Here is a 17,122-nt window from a genome sequence, read left to right on the forward strand (position 1 = left end):
ACTCTGGACGTTGCGCAGGTCAGTAGCAATTAAGATAAGCCGCTACAAGTGTGCCGATTATGTCCTGTCAATGTGTCGTCGATAACTCTGGCCGGCGCCCCCGGTGGCCAGGCAAATCAGGTAAGCCGGTGGCCGACTTGAAACGGGAAACTGGAAGACTGGCCGGGAAAGGTGCAGCATGAGGCACTCAAGCGACGGACAGCGGTAGCCGTTTCGGCCTCGATAAGCTGTCCAAATGGAGGGACATCCTGCTCATTCCATATGCATAATGCATTCATTTGACAGCTCCGAATGCGAGGACCACCGATCGCTGGATCAGCATCTGCTGATTTTAGACCGCCTCTAATGTCTTTTGAGTGTGCCGCACACATCCTTTTTCCGCCTCGCCTAAGCATTCTGCTACCGCCGCTATTAATTAGAATGTATATATGGGCTCAAATTCGGATCGGAGTTGGAGTCCCCATTTCATTCCGTTAATTTTTGGCATTTCAAAAGTTAACAGCACGCGACATTTTAAATATGTATGATGCCCGATGCCCGATGCCCGATGTCCTCGTCCTGTTTCTTCCCCCTCGAGCTGCGTGAGTAATTTGGGTGGCATTCCACAGATATTATTGTTCAAATATTTGAAACTTGATTTGCATTTTTCAGCACTCGCCTCGTTTGTCGAAGTGGCGAACTGCCGAAGTGGAGGAGATGATGTGAACAGGCAAGGGAACGGGAATGGAAGCGGGCTTGGGAATGGGAATGGGATTCCCCGGAGCAGCTGTTAAAATTGATGGCTGGTCGCGTTTGGCATTTGCCGTCGAATATGCAAGTAGTCCTTTCGGGGCATGTTAAGTTAATGAACACGATAGCTGGCCAGCACGGACGGGGTATATTCTCTTATCCCGCAATTTAGTTGTGCACTTCAGTGGGTTTCACTTAGCGAGTAACCCCTGTAGCGGCTCCTTTGGTAAAAGGAGTTTTATTAATAGTAGTTATTTGAAAACATGCCTTTGCTATCCATTATTTAATAACATTCAATTAATTAAAAACAAAAAACTTTCCAATATATCGTTATAAGACTTATCTGGAAGTTCTTTGACAAGTTAACTATGTAACGGATTTATTTGTTAATTAGTAAAAGTCCAGATAATAAACCAGCTTTTATTAAATTATAGGATAACACAACAGAATGCTTAGGCCTTTCGTTAGACTTAAAAAAAGTGTAATATAAGTTTAATCTGATTTATTGATGACGCCACTAGTCTCAATAGCTGCTGAATAAACTTTACGAATTTCAAGGGAAAATGACACTCAATAAATGGCAGGCGGCAGGTGGAAAACCACTTCCCCTCTCAATTTTCCAGCCGCATTGTTCGGGCTTTTTAGCCTGACCTTCTTGTGTGTGTGTGTGTGTGTGTGTGTGTAGGGTGTGTGGGGGCTAACAACATCAATTTTTCACCAATAAACCCTATTTGTGGCATTCCGTGCGACACTATATTTTTTTGCATGTTCAACAAGGTCAAATGCCCGGCCAGCCGAAGAGCTTGACAAACTTTCGATTGCACATCCGTGCAAATTGAATGCACAAAAAGTGGTGAAAGGAGCCGGCGGGAAGCGGACGTCGCCATGATGAACTGGCTGGAAAATCGCTTGCCATGGAAACAACGGGTAATTTGGGGCTCATTACCCGGGTAAACACGGGATTGACTGAACCCATCCCATTCCCATCCCGGACCGTCGCTTGCCGCGTGCCGCCTGCGATTTTCCGCTTTTCCACATCCCGCCGTGAAAGTTATGAATGGCGGACGGGACAATCAAATCAGGCAACGAGGCAGACAAGCAGTCGAGCAGCCAAGCAGCTGAGATGACGACGACAAATTGGAGTAATGAAAATGTTTTCGAAGTATTTGCTTTGAGGTAGACGCGAATGCGCACAGAAGTATGCTAGCTAAGCCCACGCCACTCATTCCAGACCCGAAAATCCGCAACCCGACAACTCCGGACCAATCCTCATGGCACTCGTGAGGTGAGAAGTGCCTACTTAAGACGGAGTGCTTTTGCACGGCGCGAAAATGTCTCGATATAGATTCGGCACTGCAATCTAAGGTATATCACGATTTTTTACCGTTGACATACAATCCTTATGATTAGGGATACATGTAGTACTTCTCATAAGAAGAAAGTTCTTCTCCTGTAACCTAGGTTTCTATTCTCTATGACCTACAATTTAAACAGTTACATTAATCCTTAACATTATAATGCCTTACTTAAACTGTTTTCTTTACACTACAAGTTTTTGTGAAGAATATATTAACAGAAGTAATCCCTAATGAGCATTAGCTACTTTACTTAAACATCTGACACTTAACAGAAATAAATATTCCAGTTGGCAACCTTTTTTCCCGTGTAAACCCAATGCCACTCCCCCCTTTCCAACACTCCTTATCGCCGGCAATGCCAAATGTTTCAATATGTTTTTATGTTAGTTCAAACAGCGTGTTGAATGCTTCCAAATCGCTGATAAACAGCGAACAACTCGCGAGGTGAACAGCGGTGGGTGGGGCTGACTTGGCAGGGGTGGGGGAGGCGGATGGGAACGGGAAAGGCGGCAGTTTGAGGGCTTGGGGAGACCAAACCGGAGCCCAAACCGGAGCTACAAATACAATACAAAACGAGACAGACGACGGAAGAGACAAACCCACGAGTGGCAAGCGGGGCAAGCGGGGCAAGCGGAGCAAACGGGGCAACAAGAGCTGCAAAAGCTACAAAAGCTACAGAGCAACATGGAGCGATGATGGAGACGATGAATTTCGGTGTCTTTGAACAGTGCCTTGTCCCAGGGAGATGGAGTCATGGGAACCAACTTTTCACATTCCGGGCGCGCTTCTGTTTTGCAGTCTCCGCTTTGGCCCTGATATTCGGTGCGTTTTTGCCGCTCTCCGCCGCCAGCGGCAAAGTGTCCGTGCAGCGTCCAAGTTCCTTCGGCGGCACAAAGACAAAGCCATTCGATGGCCAATCTTTGGGCAGACGAGGATGTCAGGACGAGAGAATCCTAAGACCCCGTATCGGACACGATCCGGCGGCGACAGCCCGGACTTCAGGGCACTGATAAGGCGCGCTTCCTATCCCGTGGGTTCCCGAGAAGAACCAGAACATGTAGACGAATCAGCCGCATCAGCTGCACTGAGAAAAGTCATATTGTATTTATTCAAGCAGATATTATAATAACTTCTACAACGAAGGTGCATCAAGCTAAGCCGGATGGTAATGCCAACTATTTTATGACAACTTAAGATGATAAGCTTAGCCTTGATCAGATTTTCCACCTCACCTGTGCAGCTGGGTTTTTCTCCAAGCATTGTTAATCAAATTGTTGCTTTTCTAGTTTTTCCCAATTGCCAAGCAAATCGCGAAATTTCTTATCTCCTTGCGTCGGCAAAATGGCCAAACGAGCCGGGGAGCAAACAACCGCGATCATCGGCATTAAATTGTTGCCCCCCGGACTCGTTTAACCCACCTCGCATCCTCTTAACCCCAACCTTCCTCATTTTCCAGCCGCAAAGATGATAAAGTCTTGCGGTCGGCTCAACTGCAAAATGCTTTTAAGTTGTTTTTGTCTCTCTCCTCTCTCTATCTTTCTGTTGCCCTGCGACTTGCATCGAATGCAGTTGTTAGCAGTTGTGTCTCTGCCTCGGAGCCCCTCGTCCTCGGCTGCCCCTCCACCGATCCATGCTTCTCCAGATCCTGCTCCCAAATCGAACGATCGAACGGACGAGATCGAGAACGAGTAGCCACCAAATTTGTTTCTTGACATCGGACGAGGAGCAGCAGAAACCACGAGGCATTCATATGACGCACGATCGCTTCGATTCCCGATTCCAGGCCTGGGAATCGTTTACCGCCGACACATCCCTCCATATCTCAGGGAAGAAGGGGTGCACTGAAAGAAATTCTGTGATAAAATCATTTAAAATGCAGTCTTTAAGAAGACTTAGGTGCTTTAATGGTGGCAAACCAAATTATTAACATACATCAAACAAAGTTAACTTCATGCGCTAAGAATCTAGTAACGAAGGCACTTTAAAGAAATATTTTATATAATAATTATTCTAAGTGTATGTTTGGTGGGGGAGGGGAGGGGAGATGCCTCTTGTGTACGCCGGGGTATGCAACTGCAAGATGCTGATGCCGCTGTTGTTGCCCCTGCTACTGCGGCAAGTTGCAAAACGCTTTGGACGTCACGCATTTTTGATGATCAGTTTCGTCTATTCGAAGAAAGAGACGGAAACGATGAAGGAAAGAGAGAGGAACGTAATAAATAAGAGGTGGAGAATGAGAATTCTTATAATCATTAGAAAAATTGGTCATTCGGGAGTGCTCAAAAACCACTAGCATTCCATTTCGATGTGACAGATTCCAAGCCTAATGAGAAAATTTAATTGGTCCAGAAATGAGGTATAAAAGTATTATGTAAGAGTATTTATATAAAAGATTTTGCGCAATAAGCCGCATTATTTATGCTAATAGAAACATTAACTTTAAGCAATAAAGCCCCTTGATTTTCAATATCCCTGAATAAGAAATTTCCTCGCCAATAATCATAAAATCAGAAGATCTCGCGATCTATTCGGTGTACAACTCTATCAAGTCGTTCGGTAGCTGCCCCTTTGAACCGCGATCCTTTGCAGAAAAACGAGATGCACTTGCGCAACCTTGGGCCCCATCATCCATTTTGTCAACGCCATTGCACTTTTTGCTCGCTCGCCACTTCGCTTATCGATTGCCGCCATCTGTGTCTTCTGGACCCTTTCTTCTCCAGAAATCCAGCAGGGAAGGAGGCCGCGGAGGACTCCGAGTAGCTGCGGCAGGATGGAGCGGACCAGAGTGGACAAGCGTGGAACAGAGTGGTTGGGGCAGCAACGTCAATGAGTAGATCAATCAAAAACGCCGTCCGTCGAAGACGAGGCCAACATTAAATGCCAGACGATAATGACCAATCGGAAGAATCTTAAATGCATCATCACGTTTGCCTCAGTATCCGGTGTGGTTGTTGGATTGTTTGTTTGGTTGTTGGGCCCCCTCGATAAGAAAAACTGAATTTCAATTCGCAAGTTTTCATGTTTGGCATTTCAGTTGGTACCGCAGTCAAAATTGTTTAAGCAACATTATGTAATGTGAAGAAATCAAATTCATTTTTTGAGAACTTTCAAATGGTTTGAAAGCGGATTTTCTAGCTAGGCCAGTTAAATAAATAAAATCCTAAAAAACCCTTAAGAACATAAGCTAATAAGTTCAAAATTTAAACTAAAACTTGGCGGCCAGTTTCGATTTCTAAGTCTTGCTAGTTTCTTGATCCTTCCAGCACCATTAAGATAAATGTGTTGGCCTGAATTTGTGCCCAAACTGTCCATCTGTTCAGTCCCCCCAGTGATGTGCTCACTTAAGCGCGAAAAGCCAAGATTATTTGGCCATAAATAGAGGTAATTGGTCATTGCAGCCATATTTCATAAAGCGCCAGACATTTGTGGTGCTCAATCAATATCGAACGCTGATGCGCCTCAGTGCCCCCCATTTCATCGGATTTCATGGGGTTTGTTTGGCTAAAATTAATTAAAATTTCAGTGCCGCCTCCCCCTTTGGAACTGTGCGCAACCCCTATCGAGGCCGGGTGTCCATGAGCTCCTGATGCCATGACGATTAGATTTTATTAAAAAGCCAAATATGCACAATTATTATGCTACGCCAACCACTTGACAGTCCGCAAGAACGGCATAGCTGCGAGGGGTGAAGGCGCAAGGACGAGAGTGGGGGTGAGACATCCAGTTCAGTCAGCTCATCTAGGACATGCAGCCACCACCGCCATCCTCCTCGGCACATCCTCATCCCCAGCCCCATGGCCATGCTCATCACCATCATCCACATTATCCGACTATTAACAATGCCTCAGACGCATTGCCCTCTGCTGTCTGCGGTGGTCCTTTTCCTTCCTGCCCCCCCCACCATTCAAAATTCTCTTATTTGCTTTTTAATAAAACAGGTGCTCGACCTTCAGCCACTCGGTTGTTGTGTGTGTAGTGTGTTGTGCGTGTGTCACTGCTTGCTTTTATCATTTAATTTCGCATTCAAACGTTTCGCACCCTCGGCATCAAAAGGATGTGCAGTGAAAGGATCACGGGGACAGCACACAGCATACAGCGAGTCCTGATTCGGCTCCTGCTGCCAAAAGTGCGTGCGGTCTTCACTCCACTCGACGTTTTGGACGGCGGACGGAAGGACGAAGGACAGACGACCCTCCGTTGTCATTTTTCATTTCGCTCACAACCCCCGTCCCTCAGTCGCATTGCCGAAATTTGTATATGTCGAAAAGTCCGACATTCCAGTCGGAAAATAGAGCGTGCGGGGCCGCGGGGCGGGAAGCGGGCGGAGGGAGGTCCTGTAGGTGGAGGGGAAAGACCAGGCAGCTTCATCCGGATCCGGCAATTAGGCCAAGCGTAAAGCGTGCTGAAACTATTGAAAAGGACAAGAGAGATATATAGAGTCAGCAGCCAGTGCTGCGAATATTGGGAGTTTCGGTGGAGTTACGGGGGAGTTGCGGGGCGTACGGGCTATGTGCGTGTACGCCAAATCGTTTTGTGATTGCCGAAAGCTGTCTTCGGACTTTATTGGTTTTTTGGAACGAGATTTCATCAGCACTGCCAGAAAATTGGGCCCTAAATATTGGGCATAGCGGGAAAAGTTCTAATTGTCCGACTTTCAATTAAATATTTGCAGCTATCGAAATAATCGAAAGTGCATCGATAAGTAAATAGATTCAATAAGTATAAATGCTTGCACATCAAAAATGAAATTAAATTTAGTTTTATTATAGAGCACGGGAATACACTCTAATCTACACATTTTACTTCGTCTCTATTTACAATCTTAAATTATTCACTTGCTTTGAAGTTCATTAGTCCTATAAATTCCTATCCCTTTTGCCAACTGGTTTTCTTTGCAGTGCATTCGCACCGAATATTATATTATCTGAGCATTTTTGGACAATCATTCCTATTATCAAAAGTCATTGACACCCTTTTATTTATTTTTACATTTATTGTTTTTCCCCGCATCGCACCCCGGCGTTATCCTGCGATATCCTTGCGATAATCGCTTACATGCCACTTGTCCTTGTGCGAGGGGATGCTCAAGGATGCTGGGCGTGCGCGGAGCTGGCGGGACGAAGGACGATAAAATGCCGTGAAATAAGGATTAATGGTGTACACGATTATTTGTGCCGGGTGACTGAGAGACAAACAGACGGTCGGTCGGTCGGATGAGCAAACATATTAAAAAATACAATACGAAAACTGTCGCGAGGGCGAGGGCGCAAGGATATTCATGGGGTGGCGTAGGTCGAATTTAATAAAACTCAGCTCCTCAAGTGTTTATCCTGCTGATGCGAGGGGATGCTGGGTGCTGAATGCTGGGTGCTGGTTGCGATTTCGCACGCTTCTGGTTGGCTGGCCGAGTTCACTTGCCATCCTGTCGGCTTTCTTCTTTGCCGAGGGGTGCTCACTGCTCACTGCTCACTGTTTAGTGCCTGGCAATTGTGTTGCCCCCCCTGCCTTGGCTTTTCCCTTTTTCTCGTATGATGAAAAATTTATTTGAAAATTAAGAAGACAAATTATTTAATTTCGACTTTATGAGCTTTTGCGACGCACCCCCACCCGTCCCCCTTCCCCTTCGTCAACCCAATCGAGCGCTTTAATTTTGAATGCGAAACGGACGATAGGGATTGCGATTTCCGGGAAAAGGGTTCGCTGTCGGCCATTTTGAGCGCGGGAAAGGCTCTTTGCATTTTATGCGCGACGCGGTAATAAACACGCAGCCACGGCTTAGACTACAAAGTGGAGTGGGCCATCGGACTTGGCACGAGCACGCCACAAACTTAATTTCATTTAGTTTTATGTACATTTCATTAAGCAAAAAATGTCCAGGCATCGCGACGGCGACCAACATTCAAGTGTCCGGACTTTGGACTAGGTCCTGCACATAAACCCGACTATGGGACTATATAGCTATGGCGATAGCGATGGCGATGGCGACTTGGGGACAATCAAGATAAATAGCAAACGGAATTTTTATTGCCGAAAGGATACGACGAAGGGCGAAACAAAAGGCAGCCCAAAGAGTTGAAAGTGTTGACGTGACTACTGTGTCCTGTGGCCTTTGTCCTCGATGTGTGCAGCCAGCCAGGATAGTCTCACAAACTTACTAAACACACACACGCACGCACACACACGGGCCACGGAAAATTGTCAGAATGTTTTGTATTTTCCAAATTTATTGCCGGTGGCCGCATTTTGTTGTCGCTGCGACCATAGATTATCTCATCGTTTAGGAGGCCCTAATATGCGCCGGAGTCAGTCTGAATATGATTTATAGCCAACCTACCGATATATGATCGTTGCGGGCTTGTTTACCTACGAATCCTTTAGCATCGCCTTTGCCTTCGTGTCCTTATCCTTCCACCTTGACTCTTCCAGCAGCTCCAGCTGTGAGCCGAACATTTTTAATTACGCTTTTTACAAGAAAATTAAATGGCAACATGTCATCACTAATTAAATTGTTCTTCTGTTCGGTTTCCCACTTCTTCATGGTTATCCTGCGAGTGCGACAGTGTGCGTGTGTGTGGAAAACCGGCAAGGAGTGGGGAGGGAAAAGGGTTGTAGATGACTGCGTTGATAATTCAATTAAATAAAATTATACCCTCTGTAAACGCTGACGAAAACCATTTGAAAATTATGGTAGCAAAATGATGACCTCGTTTGTGGGCTTAGTAATTAGTTATAATTAACAAATTTATAATCACAAGATGCAGTTCTAGATATGAAAGCACATTAGAGCTAAAAAATGTTGTATTACGCTTATATACTGTTTTTTATTATACTCAATGCACTTAGCCACTATAAAGTAAAATCTTTCAAATCAATAAAAAAAATATTTTATATATTATATTCGCTCACTAATTTAAAATTAAATTAAATGGGAAAGTTAGGTCATGTACGAATAATAATAAAATAAGTAATAAAAGCTTAAATTAGTTTAGTTTAGTTTTATAGCAGCTTAAGTAACCACATAAAAATCCTGTATGCCATGTTTAAATGAAACTCTTCTTGTACAAAAGATCTGCTTAAAATGCAATTCAAATATTGCGGTCATCAAAAATTTGTCAGTACTTAACCGAAATAAACCCTTTGCAGTACTGCTGAGTAGTCGAGCTGGTTCGATAATTTTTGGGTCATCGCTATTTTTCCAAGTTCCACACCGTGGATTGTGAATTAGCTACGTGGCACATTTTTAGCTAAGTTAACAGGCTATCGATTGCTGCATGCGAAAAATCGATAATTCTATTTTCTGGACACACCGATAAAACCAAACGCACATCGATTTTTGTTCCAGCTCTATTTCGTGGAACCTTTGCGTGATTTGCTATACGAAATTACTCAAGAAAAGGTTAGTAAAAATAATTTAAAGAGTATGCTTTGCAAAAAGTTTTTTGCTTTCTTTAGACAGAATATGGAAAGCACACTTCGTTGCAAGTGGATTTTCCGCACTTTAGCCTTTAAATTTTCCACGATGTGCCAGAGAAAACCGATTCGATTGTGTGTGTATAAGTGTGTGTGCTTGTGTGAACGTCCTCGTTTCTTCACGGCGAAAAATCAAGTATTGAAATCAATAAAAGTGCGAAGCTCCCCTAGATGCCATAGTCGCTCCATCGCGGTGATAATTTTCAAGAGCAAGCAGGGTAGAAATTCGTCATTCAAAACGTTAATTCGCATGAATCATTTCGAGAGAAAAAAACACAAAGAAAGTTTGCGCGTATGACTGTGTGCGTAGGTACACCTATTTGCGCCACAAAATGGCGTCGGCACGTCGGAAAATCTCAAATGCTGTGTTGACGTTGCCCGCTGCCTTTGCTTGAGTTATCTGCAGTGCCCCCTCCCCCGGGAAGACAGCCCTCTCACGGAGTTAGAGTTTTTTCTTCCATTCCATTTCCACAGCTTCACTTTTGGCGTGTGCCTTCCAGCTGCTCTCTGATCTCCCACACACACGCATTGTGCTGCTTGCATGTGTGTGTGCTTTCGTCACTATCGGTGGGGAAAAAGAAGAGTGCGTTTTTTCATGGGTTTTCTCAAGATATTTGCTCTTGAAGCCCCCGAAAAACTGGTAAAATAAATACTATTTGCAATGTGGGTGTGCCACTTGGTTAAGTTAAGTTAAACAGTTAAACATGCAGACAGCGACAAACACTTGTGCACAAGAGCCGAGCCGAACGCTCGAATTGAGGTCAAAATCATCCACAATTGGGTCTGTGCGGAAGCAGGGGGGGGGCTCATTTCTCAGGTCGGGGTCGACGCCTCAATGCTGCAGAGGGTGGGTTTTCGCATTGGGGGTGTTTAGTTTTGGCTTAGCCCTTCCCCGCACGAAAGACTACATTATTGCAGGCCCAAAGTTCGTATGTATTTATGTGGTGTACTCGCACAATGACAAATCGCAGGGTTGTTTGCGACGTCGTCGTCCTATGGCCAATCAATTAAACCAAGCAAATTGAGCGGAATGGAGTAGTGACTCAGCTAATCAGCAATTGCAACCCCCTGCTTGCTGTGCGCCTCTGCCTATTTCCCGGGGTCAAGAGACTTTAATTCCGTGGCGCAGAAGACCAGCATCGCGTGTGAGCGGGATGGCCAGCTGGCTGGAAAGCGGGAGAGAGGGAGAAAGAGAGGAGATCCCCAAAGCTGAGGCCATAAACCCCAACACAAAGAAAGGACACTGACACACGGACGCAGCTTCTAGTTCTTTTCGGTGCATGTGTGTTGGTGTTGTTTGAGTTTGTGGTGGGAGAGAGTGCGCCAAACAAAGAAAGCTGGAACAAAGAACGGCAGGCTACAGCAAATGAGTCAATCAAGCGAAAGTAACTTGGCAAAAATAAAACTTAGCAACGGCACAAAGCTGGTTGGCATTGTGTAAGCCTGTGATTAATTACAATCTTCCCAGCACTTAATGCTCAAATGGCAATGCCACCAACACTTGCACACATGCGATTGCGGAGAATGCGGCAGTGCCGTTTCAATTGGCGGGAGAGAGTGGAAGTGGAATAAACTTGAAGGTGCTCACCCGAGGTTATTTCCATTAAATGCATATTTTCCAGTTTGGCTGGCAGGTGATGTTATTGTTATTGTGCTTGCTCGCAGTGAAATCGAGTGTAAACAAAAACAATCGTACGAGATTAGCAAATAACGTCCATTTAAATAATCCCACACGCACACCACTACGATCAGTTTTCTTTTGTATTTTTGTCACAATTGTACGTAATTGTCGATTCGCCTGATTTAAGACTAATTTTTATTAATTTGCCACGGTTCCGGCTTTTGTTTGTTTCCACCTCTCATTTCTCTCCAGGATTCCCTAAACGCAAGGCCGTACCCAGTGTGACGTAACGAAACGGAGAGACCAATCCCAGGTGTTACCACGCAGGACTTGTTACTTCTAGCCCAAAGGAACCAACCAGGAAGAACCGAAATCGGAAGGAACAGTAGTAGAGTTGGTCTTAAATAGGATAACCAGCCACCCATAACCCATAACTTGTCTCTGTGTGCGTACGCGTGTGTGTGTTAGATTTGTGTGCGTTTCGTCGATTGTCCCCAAGGATCATCAGAACCACAGAGCAGACGAGGAGGATCTAAGACCCTTAACTAGGATCCAGATCCCCAGAAAACGGGGAAACCAACCAAGACGCCAAGAGTAGCCCACTCCGTGCCACCCAAGCACGCACCCATTTCGCCCCCGAGTCGATCAAGAAAAGCATCCACCATTCCTCTATCAACGTACGACGCCGCTCCCCTTTTGCACTCTTACGACGACAGTCCGCAGCGTTGGTCCGGAGTCACCAACGGGCACCAGGCAGGCGTCATCATAGATCAGTTTCGGGGCGGTAAAGCGATCATCATTGAGGGAGGCACCAGCACCGGTGATACGAAGAGCATCGGCGGCGGCAGCGATTTACGACTGGTAATAACGGCCAATCCCAGCGAGATCGAGCGCAATTACGAGCAGCCAACCAATCGCGGTGGTGGCGGAGGCGGCGGCGTTATCGGCGTCAGCTGTGGTGGCCAAACCCCACCGACACCCTCGGTCGGCAAAACCCTGCTCAACACCAGTCCCAATCTTCTGCCGATCACCACAGCGACCGATACGTTTAACAACCTTAAGAATCTAGTGAAGATCGACAAGGGCTCCTCGCCATCGTCAGGATCGAATTCGCTTGGCGGCAATTACCGTAAGGGCGGCTCTAACGGCTCAGGATACAAGAGCGCCGGCGGCAACGGAGGATCTCCGGCCATAAGCGGCAACAGCGAGGGCGGCAGGAACGGCAGCCGATCATCTGGTGGACCGACCGGACACTTTTCCACTGGCTATAGCAAGAATTCCGTCAAAATTCGCCAACACGACAGTGAGGTGAGCCCAAGACCTCGACGATCTTACCAGGGTGACTCGTCGTCGTCGCGTTACTATCCAAAGAATAGTGACATTTTGGGTCAAGGCTTAGGCGGCAACTCCGAAAGCTACAACGGCAGTTCCTCCTCTGGTAGATACCAGCAGCAGGATCAGCAAGGCGGTTCGCATCGTGGTAGTCGCAACAACTATCACTCAAACTCCGATGGCAGCTACAATCGATCAATAAACTCAAACTCCGTGGGAGGAGGAGGGTCTGGGGCAGTCGGCTCTGGAAGCGGTGGCAGCAATTATCGCTCCGCCCGCAACTACGAGAACGGCAATGGGAGCAACGGCCCACAGCCACGTTACGGCAGCGGCAACGGGAACGGCAACAGCAGCAACTCCAACTCCTCATCCGGTTACAACGGATCTGCAGCAAGCTCAACCAACAGCAAGTCGTCGTATGGGGCTTCGCGCGGTGGCAACGATGGAGGCGTGAGTAGCGGATACAACAGCAACTACCGCGACAACTACGAGGATTCACCATCGCATCAGCGCTACAACAACACCAACAGCCTAGAGCGAAACGGAGGAGGCGGATTAGGGGCAGGAGCGAGCGGAGGACCCCGCAGCTACGGCAGGTCTGACGCAGATCGTTACGGGGGAACCCCATCCAGTCGCACACCCAATCTTCGCAACGGGAATGCGTCTGCTCAGATCTCTGGCTCCACTTCCAATTCTTCAAACATTTCTCTGAACTCTGGATCAGCGTCGGCCGCAGGAGGAGGCACTCCTCATTCTCAACAGCACCAGGAACGATCCCAGACTGGCAAGGCAAGCACACCGCCACCGATCACCGGACGCTGGATACCACCATCGTTGCGTCCACAGCATGGACTCACCCAAAGCGAAAAGAACGACGCCGTCTTCCGGCGTGTGAGGGGTATTTTGAACAAACTAACGCCCGAGAAGTTCCAGGAACTGAGTGATGAACTGTTGAAGCTGGATCTTAACTCGATTGCCATTTTGAACGGCGTGATTTTGCTGATATTCGAAAAGGCATTAGACGAGCCGAAGTACTCGTCTATGTATGCGCAGCTGTGCAAGCGACTTTCCGAGGAAGCCCCGTCATTCGACAAGGAACCAAGCAATTTGTGCACCTTCTTACGCCTGCTGCTTGCGGTCTGCCGCGACAAGTTCAACAACCGACTCAAGCGCGACGAGAACGACAACAGACCTCCGCCCGAAAATGAGGCCGACGAGGAGGAGCGCCGCCATTTGGCCAAACAGCGCATGCTCGGCAACATCAAGTTCATCGGAGAGCTCAACAAGCTGGACATGCTGTCGACGAACGTGCTGCATCAGTGCATCATGGAGCTATTTGACAAGAAGAAGAAGCGTACGGCCGGTGCGCAGGAAATGTGCGAGGACATGGAATGCCTGGCTCAACTGCTCAAGACTTGCGGCAAGAATCTGGATTCAGAACAGAGCAAAGAGCTGATGAACCAGTACTTCGAGAAGCTTGAACGTCGGTTAAAATCATCTGAATATCCTCCGCGGATACGTTTCATGCTAAAGGACGTCATTGAGTTGCGCCAGAACAATTGGGTGCCACGCAAACTGGGCACCACCGAAGGCCCCGTCCCCATAAAGCAAATACGCTCGGATGACGACTCAATCATACGCACCCCGTTCCCCAATCGCAACCGTGATATGCGCAACAATGATCGCGACTCGGACAGCTGGATGAATCGTTTCCATCTGAATATCCAGCCTGGCGGCTACAATGACATGTTTAGCGGACTGAGTGTTACGGGAGCTTCTCCGATTGTCTCGCCGTAAGTATTGAGAACGTCATGGGAGTAATAAACACACATTTGGTCGGGTGTATAGTTTGATTGCACAGTTAATATTAATTACTTTGAAAGTACAATGCCTAATTTTAAAAAATTTCAGGTTCGCTACGAGCAATCGTGACCGAGACCGCGACAATCGCCAGTACAACAACCGAGGCGATCGCAACAGGGATCGCGACCAGGGCGGTAGCGGCGGAGCTAACTATGGCAATCGCTACAACAAGCACAACCAGAATGGAGGAGGCAGTGGCGGAGGATCCTCCAACAACCGGGACCGGGATGATTCGCGTAGGAATAACGATCGCGACAGGGATCGCAATGAAGGACAGTATGGGGGCAATCAGCTGCTGGGTAGTAAGGAATTGGCACCGAGGTTCAAACGCAACTTGATCACCACGAACCAGGATGCGGTGGAGAACTTGCAAATGCGCCCGGCAGCCAACTCCTTGCTCTTCCGAGCGGCCTCCCAGAACCAGAAGTTTCCGGCCACGTTGCCCATGTCAACACCACCCAATAGCAACAATCAAGGCAGCACGCAGGGCAAGGATCAGGGCCAGCTCTCGAACTCCCACTACCCTATGCTCGGCACGCCCACATCCCATCTGATCAATCCAACGCGTCCCTCGTCAACACCATCTGCTGAATATGCTGATAACCGAACTCTTCTGGGAGTGCAACAGGAGAGGGGCTTAAAGGCCACCTCTTCTTCGCCGAACTTTTCATCAGGAGCGGAGAAGTTGGATTTAGACGGTCAGGCGGGCAGGAAGGGATCGCATGACGGCAAAGATCAGGGCAAGAATGGCTCGGTGGAGAGACCAAGCACTCCGGCCGGCGGTATTGGCTCGGCCAAGCAGCAAAAGAAAGATAAGGGTCCCAACAAGGAGGAGCTGTCTAAGAAGGCCAGTCAGTACTTCAAGGATAGTTTCTACTACGACGAGGAAGAGGATGCTGAGGTGACGGAAATTGAGGTCAAGGATATTGATGAGGCAAAGAAGGAGGAGGCCGACGCTGCTCCAGTTGAAGACCCGGAGGTAAAGGAAGAAGCTGCAACCCCTGTGGCCACTCCAGATCGCTTCGCCAAGCTTGTAGATGGTTTCCTCGAGCTGAAGCTGCCAGAGAAGGTGCTGAAGGATGTGTGCATTAATCTGCTGATGGAGGTCTTGGACCGTGTAAACGATGTCTTCCTGGAGCGTGCTGTGCGACTTCTGCAGACATTGCGCAAGCAATCCAATATAAAGCCGAACATCGTGGTCGAGATTTTCAAGCAGGTGGTCAACAAGATGAACGAGCGAGAGGCACTTAATCCCCGAATCGTTAGTCTTGTAGCCAGTGTGCTGGCAAAGACAATTTGCGAGCCGGCTTTGCTGAAGCTAAACGATATCGCCAACTTCACGGACAATGGTCAACACTATCCGCTGTTCCTGCTCGTGCTGCAGCAACTGGTCAAGGTCATCGGCAAGGATGCGCTGGAGGAGAAATTCCGGGCGAGCAAAGTGGATCTTATGAACAGCCTGCCGGAGGCGGATCGGAACAAGGAGCGCCTGGCCGGGATACTCGAGGATCGCAAGCTTTCTTTCCTTTATCCGCTACTAAAGGTGCAGGCCGAGATGCTGAAACAGCTGCAAAGCGACCCGAACCCCAACAACTTCTACAAGTGGATCAAGGCCAACGTTGACAACAAATACTACAAGGACCCGGGCTTTATCCAAGCCCTAATGACTGTGGTGGTCAAGTATGTGACCAAGGAGACGACGCTGGCGGACAACCTCGACCCCAAGGAACACCCTGAGAAATCTGTGACCCAGAAGGAGCAACAGCTGCTTGAGAACTACAGTCAGATGCTGCAGACCTTCCTGGGACAGAACGAGCTTCAATTGATAGCTCTCTATGCTCTGCAAACGTTCTGCTACAATGAAAATTTCCCCAAGGGTAAGTGCTCAACATTCTAAATCAAATCTGTTTTATCGGTAACTTATATTTGCGTTATTTTTTCGTTAGGCATGCTGTGCCGTTGGTTCAAGTATCTTTACGAATCTGAAATTATCGAGGAGGAGGCATTCGTCCTGTGGAAGGAGGAGATTTCCGACAAATATCCAGGCAAAGGATCCGCTTTGTTCCAAGTGAACGCCTGGTTGACTTGGCTGCAGGAGGCCGAATCTGAGGACGATGAGGATTAGGAAGCACCGCAGTCCCGCATAATAACAGCGCTATATGTTTATCACTTCCAATATTTATTCACAAATCGATAATGATCACATGATGAAAAACAACAAAACTAACAAAACACGAAAAATAGGAAACAAAATACCGCCAGGATGGAAGTTTGAAATCGCGGTTGCAAAACTTAGTCAAATTATAGTAAAAGAGAAAAACAAAACAAAAAAAAAATTAATCAAAATTATTTGATATCCAACAAATTCAAAGAACATTAACAATCAATTATCAATAAATAAAGCGCAATAGACGTCAAATATAACCGATATTTATCCATACATCATAATTCCCATTGACATTTCAAGCATAACGAATAATTAGTGAATTTCCTCAGCTTTTTTAAACATAACCGGAACTGATCTTTAAATCGAATAACGTTGATTTCAATTGCCTTTTTTTGGTACTCTCGACGATTCCCCTTTTGTGTATTTAAATAAGTAGATCAAATCAAAGCGACAACATTAACATTATAGAAAAGGAAAAACCAATCGACGCGCGCCGAAGAGAGCGAAACAAAATCTGAATGTAATTGTGAACAAAATATCGTATATATGTATTTAACTAAACAAACGTAAACATTAAAAACT

The 17,122-nt window shown here is 46.9% G+C and overlaps 1 protein-coding gene across 1 annotated transcript; it reads left to right on the forward strand.

The window, feature by feature from the left end:
- The first annotated feature begins 11,194 nt into the window (after positions 1 to 11,194).
- Positions 11,195 to 16,801, forward strand: LOC6608917 (eukaryotic translation initiation factor 4 gamma 2). Its single transcript, XM_002033595.2, has 4 exons — positions 11,195 to 11,233; positions 11,728 to 14,303; positions 14,422 to 16,250; positions 16,320 to 16,801. Exons 1-4 carry the CDS (start codon positions 11,195 to 11,197, stop codon positions 16,496 to 16,498), a joined length of 4,623 nt encoding a protein of 1,540 aa, XP_002033631.2. The 3' UTR covers positions 16,499 to 16,801.
- Positions 16,802 to 17,122: the final 321 nt, after the last annotated feature.

Source organism: Drosophila sechellia, chromosome 2R (assembly GCF_004382195.2).
Source record: "Drosophila sechellia strain sech25 chromosome 2R, ASM438219v1, whole genome shotgun sequence".
Classification (NCBI taxonomy): Eukaryota; Metazoa; Arthropoda; class Insecta; order Diptera; family Drosophilidae; genus Drosophila; species Drosophila sechellia.

Bases quoted from the DNA above. Each gene is read 5' to 3' on its own strand.
- LOC6608917 (XM_002033595.2), top strand. From the start codon at position 11,195: ATGTTATTGTTATTGTGCTTGCTCGCAGTGAAATCGAGT. The intron at 11,234-11,727 runs GTAAACAAAAAC...ACCCTTAACTAG, and splicing joins TGCTCGCAGTGAAATCGAGT to GATCCAGATCCCCAGAAAAC. The intron at 14,304-14,421 runs GTAAGTATTGAG...AAAAAATTTCAG, and splicing joins GCTTCTCCGATTGTCTCGCC to GTTCGCTACGAGCAATCGTG.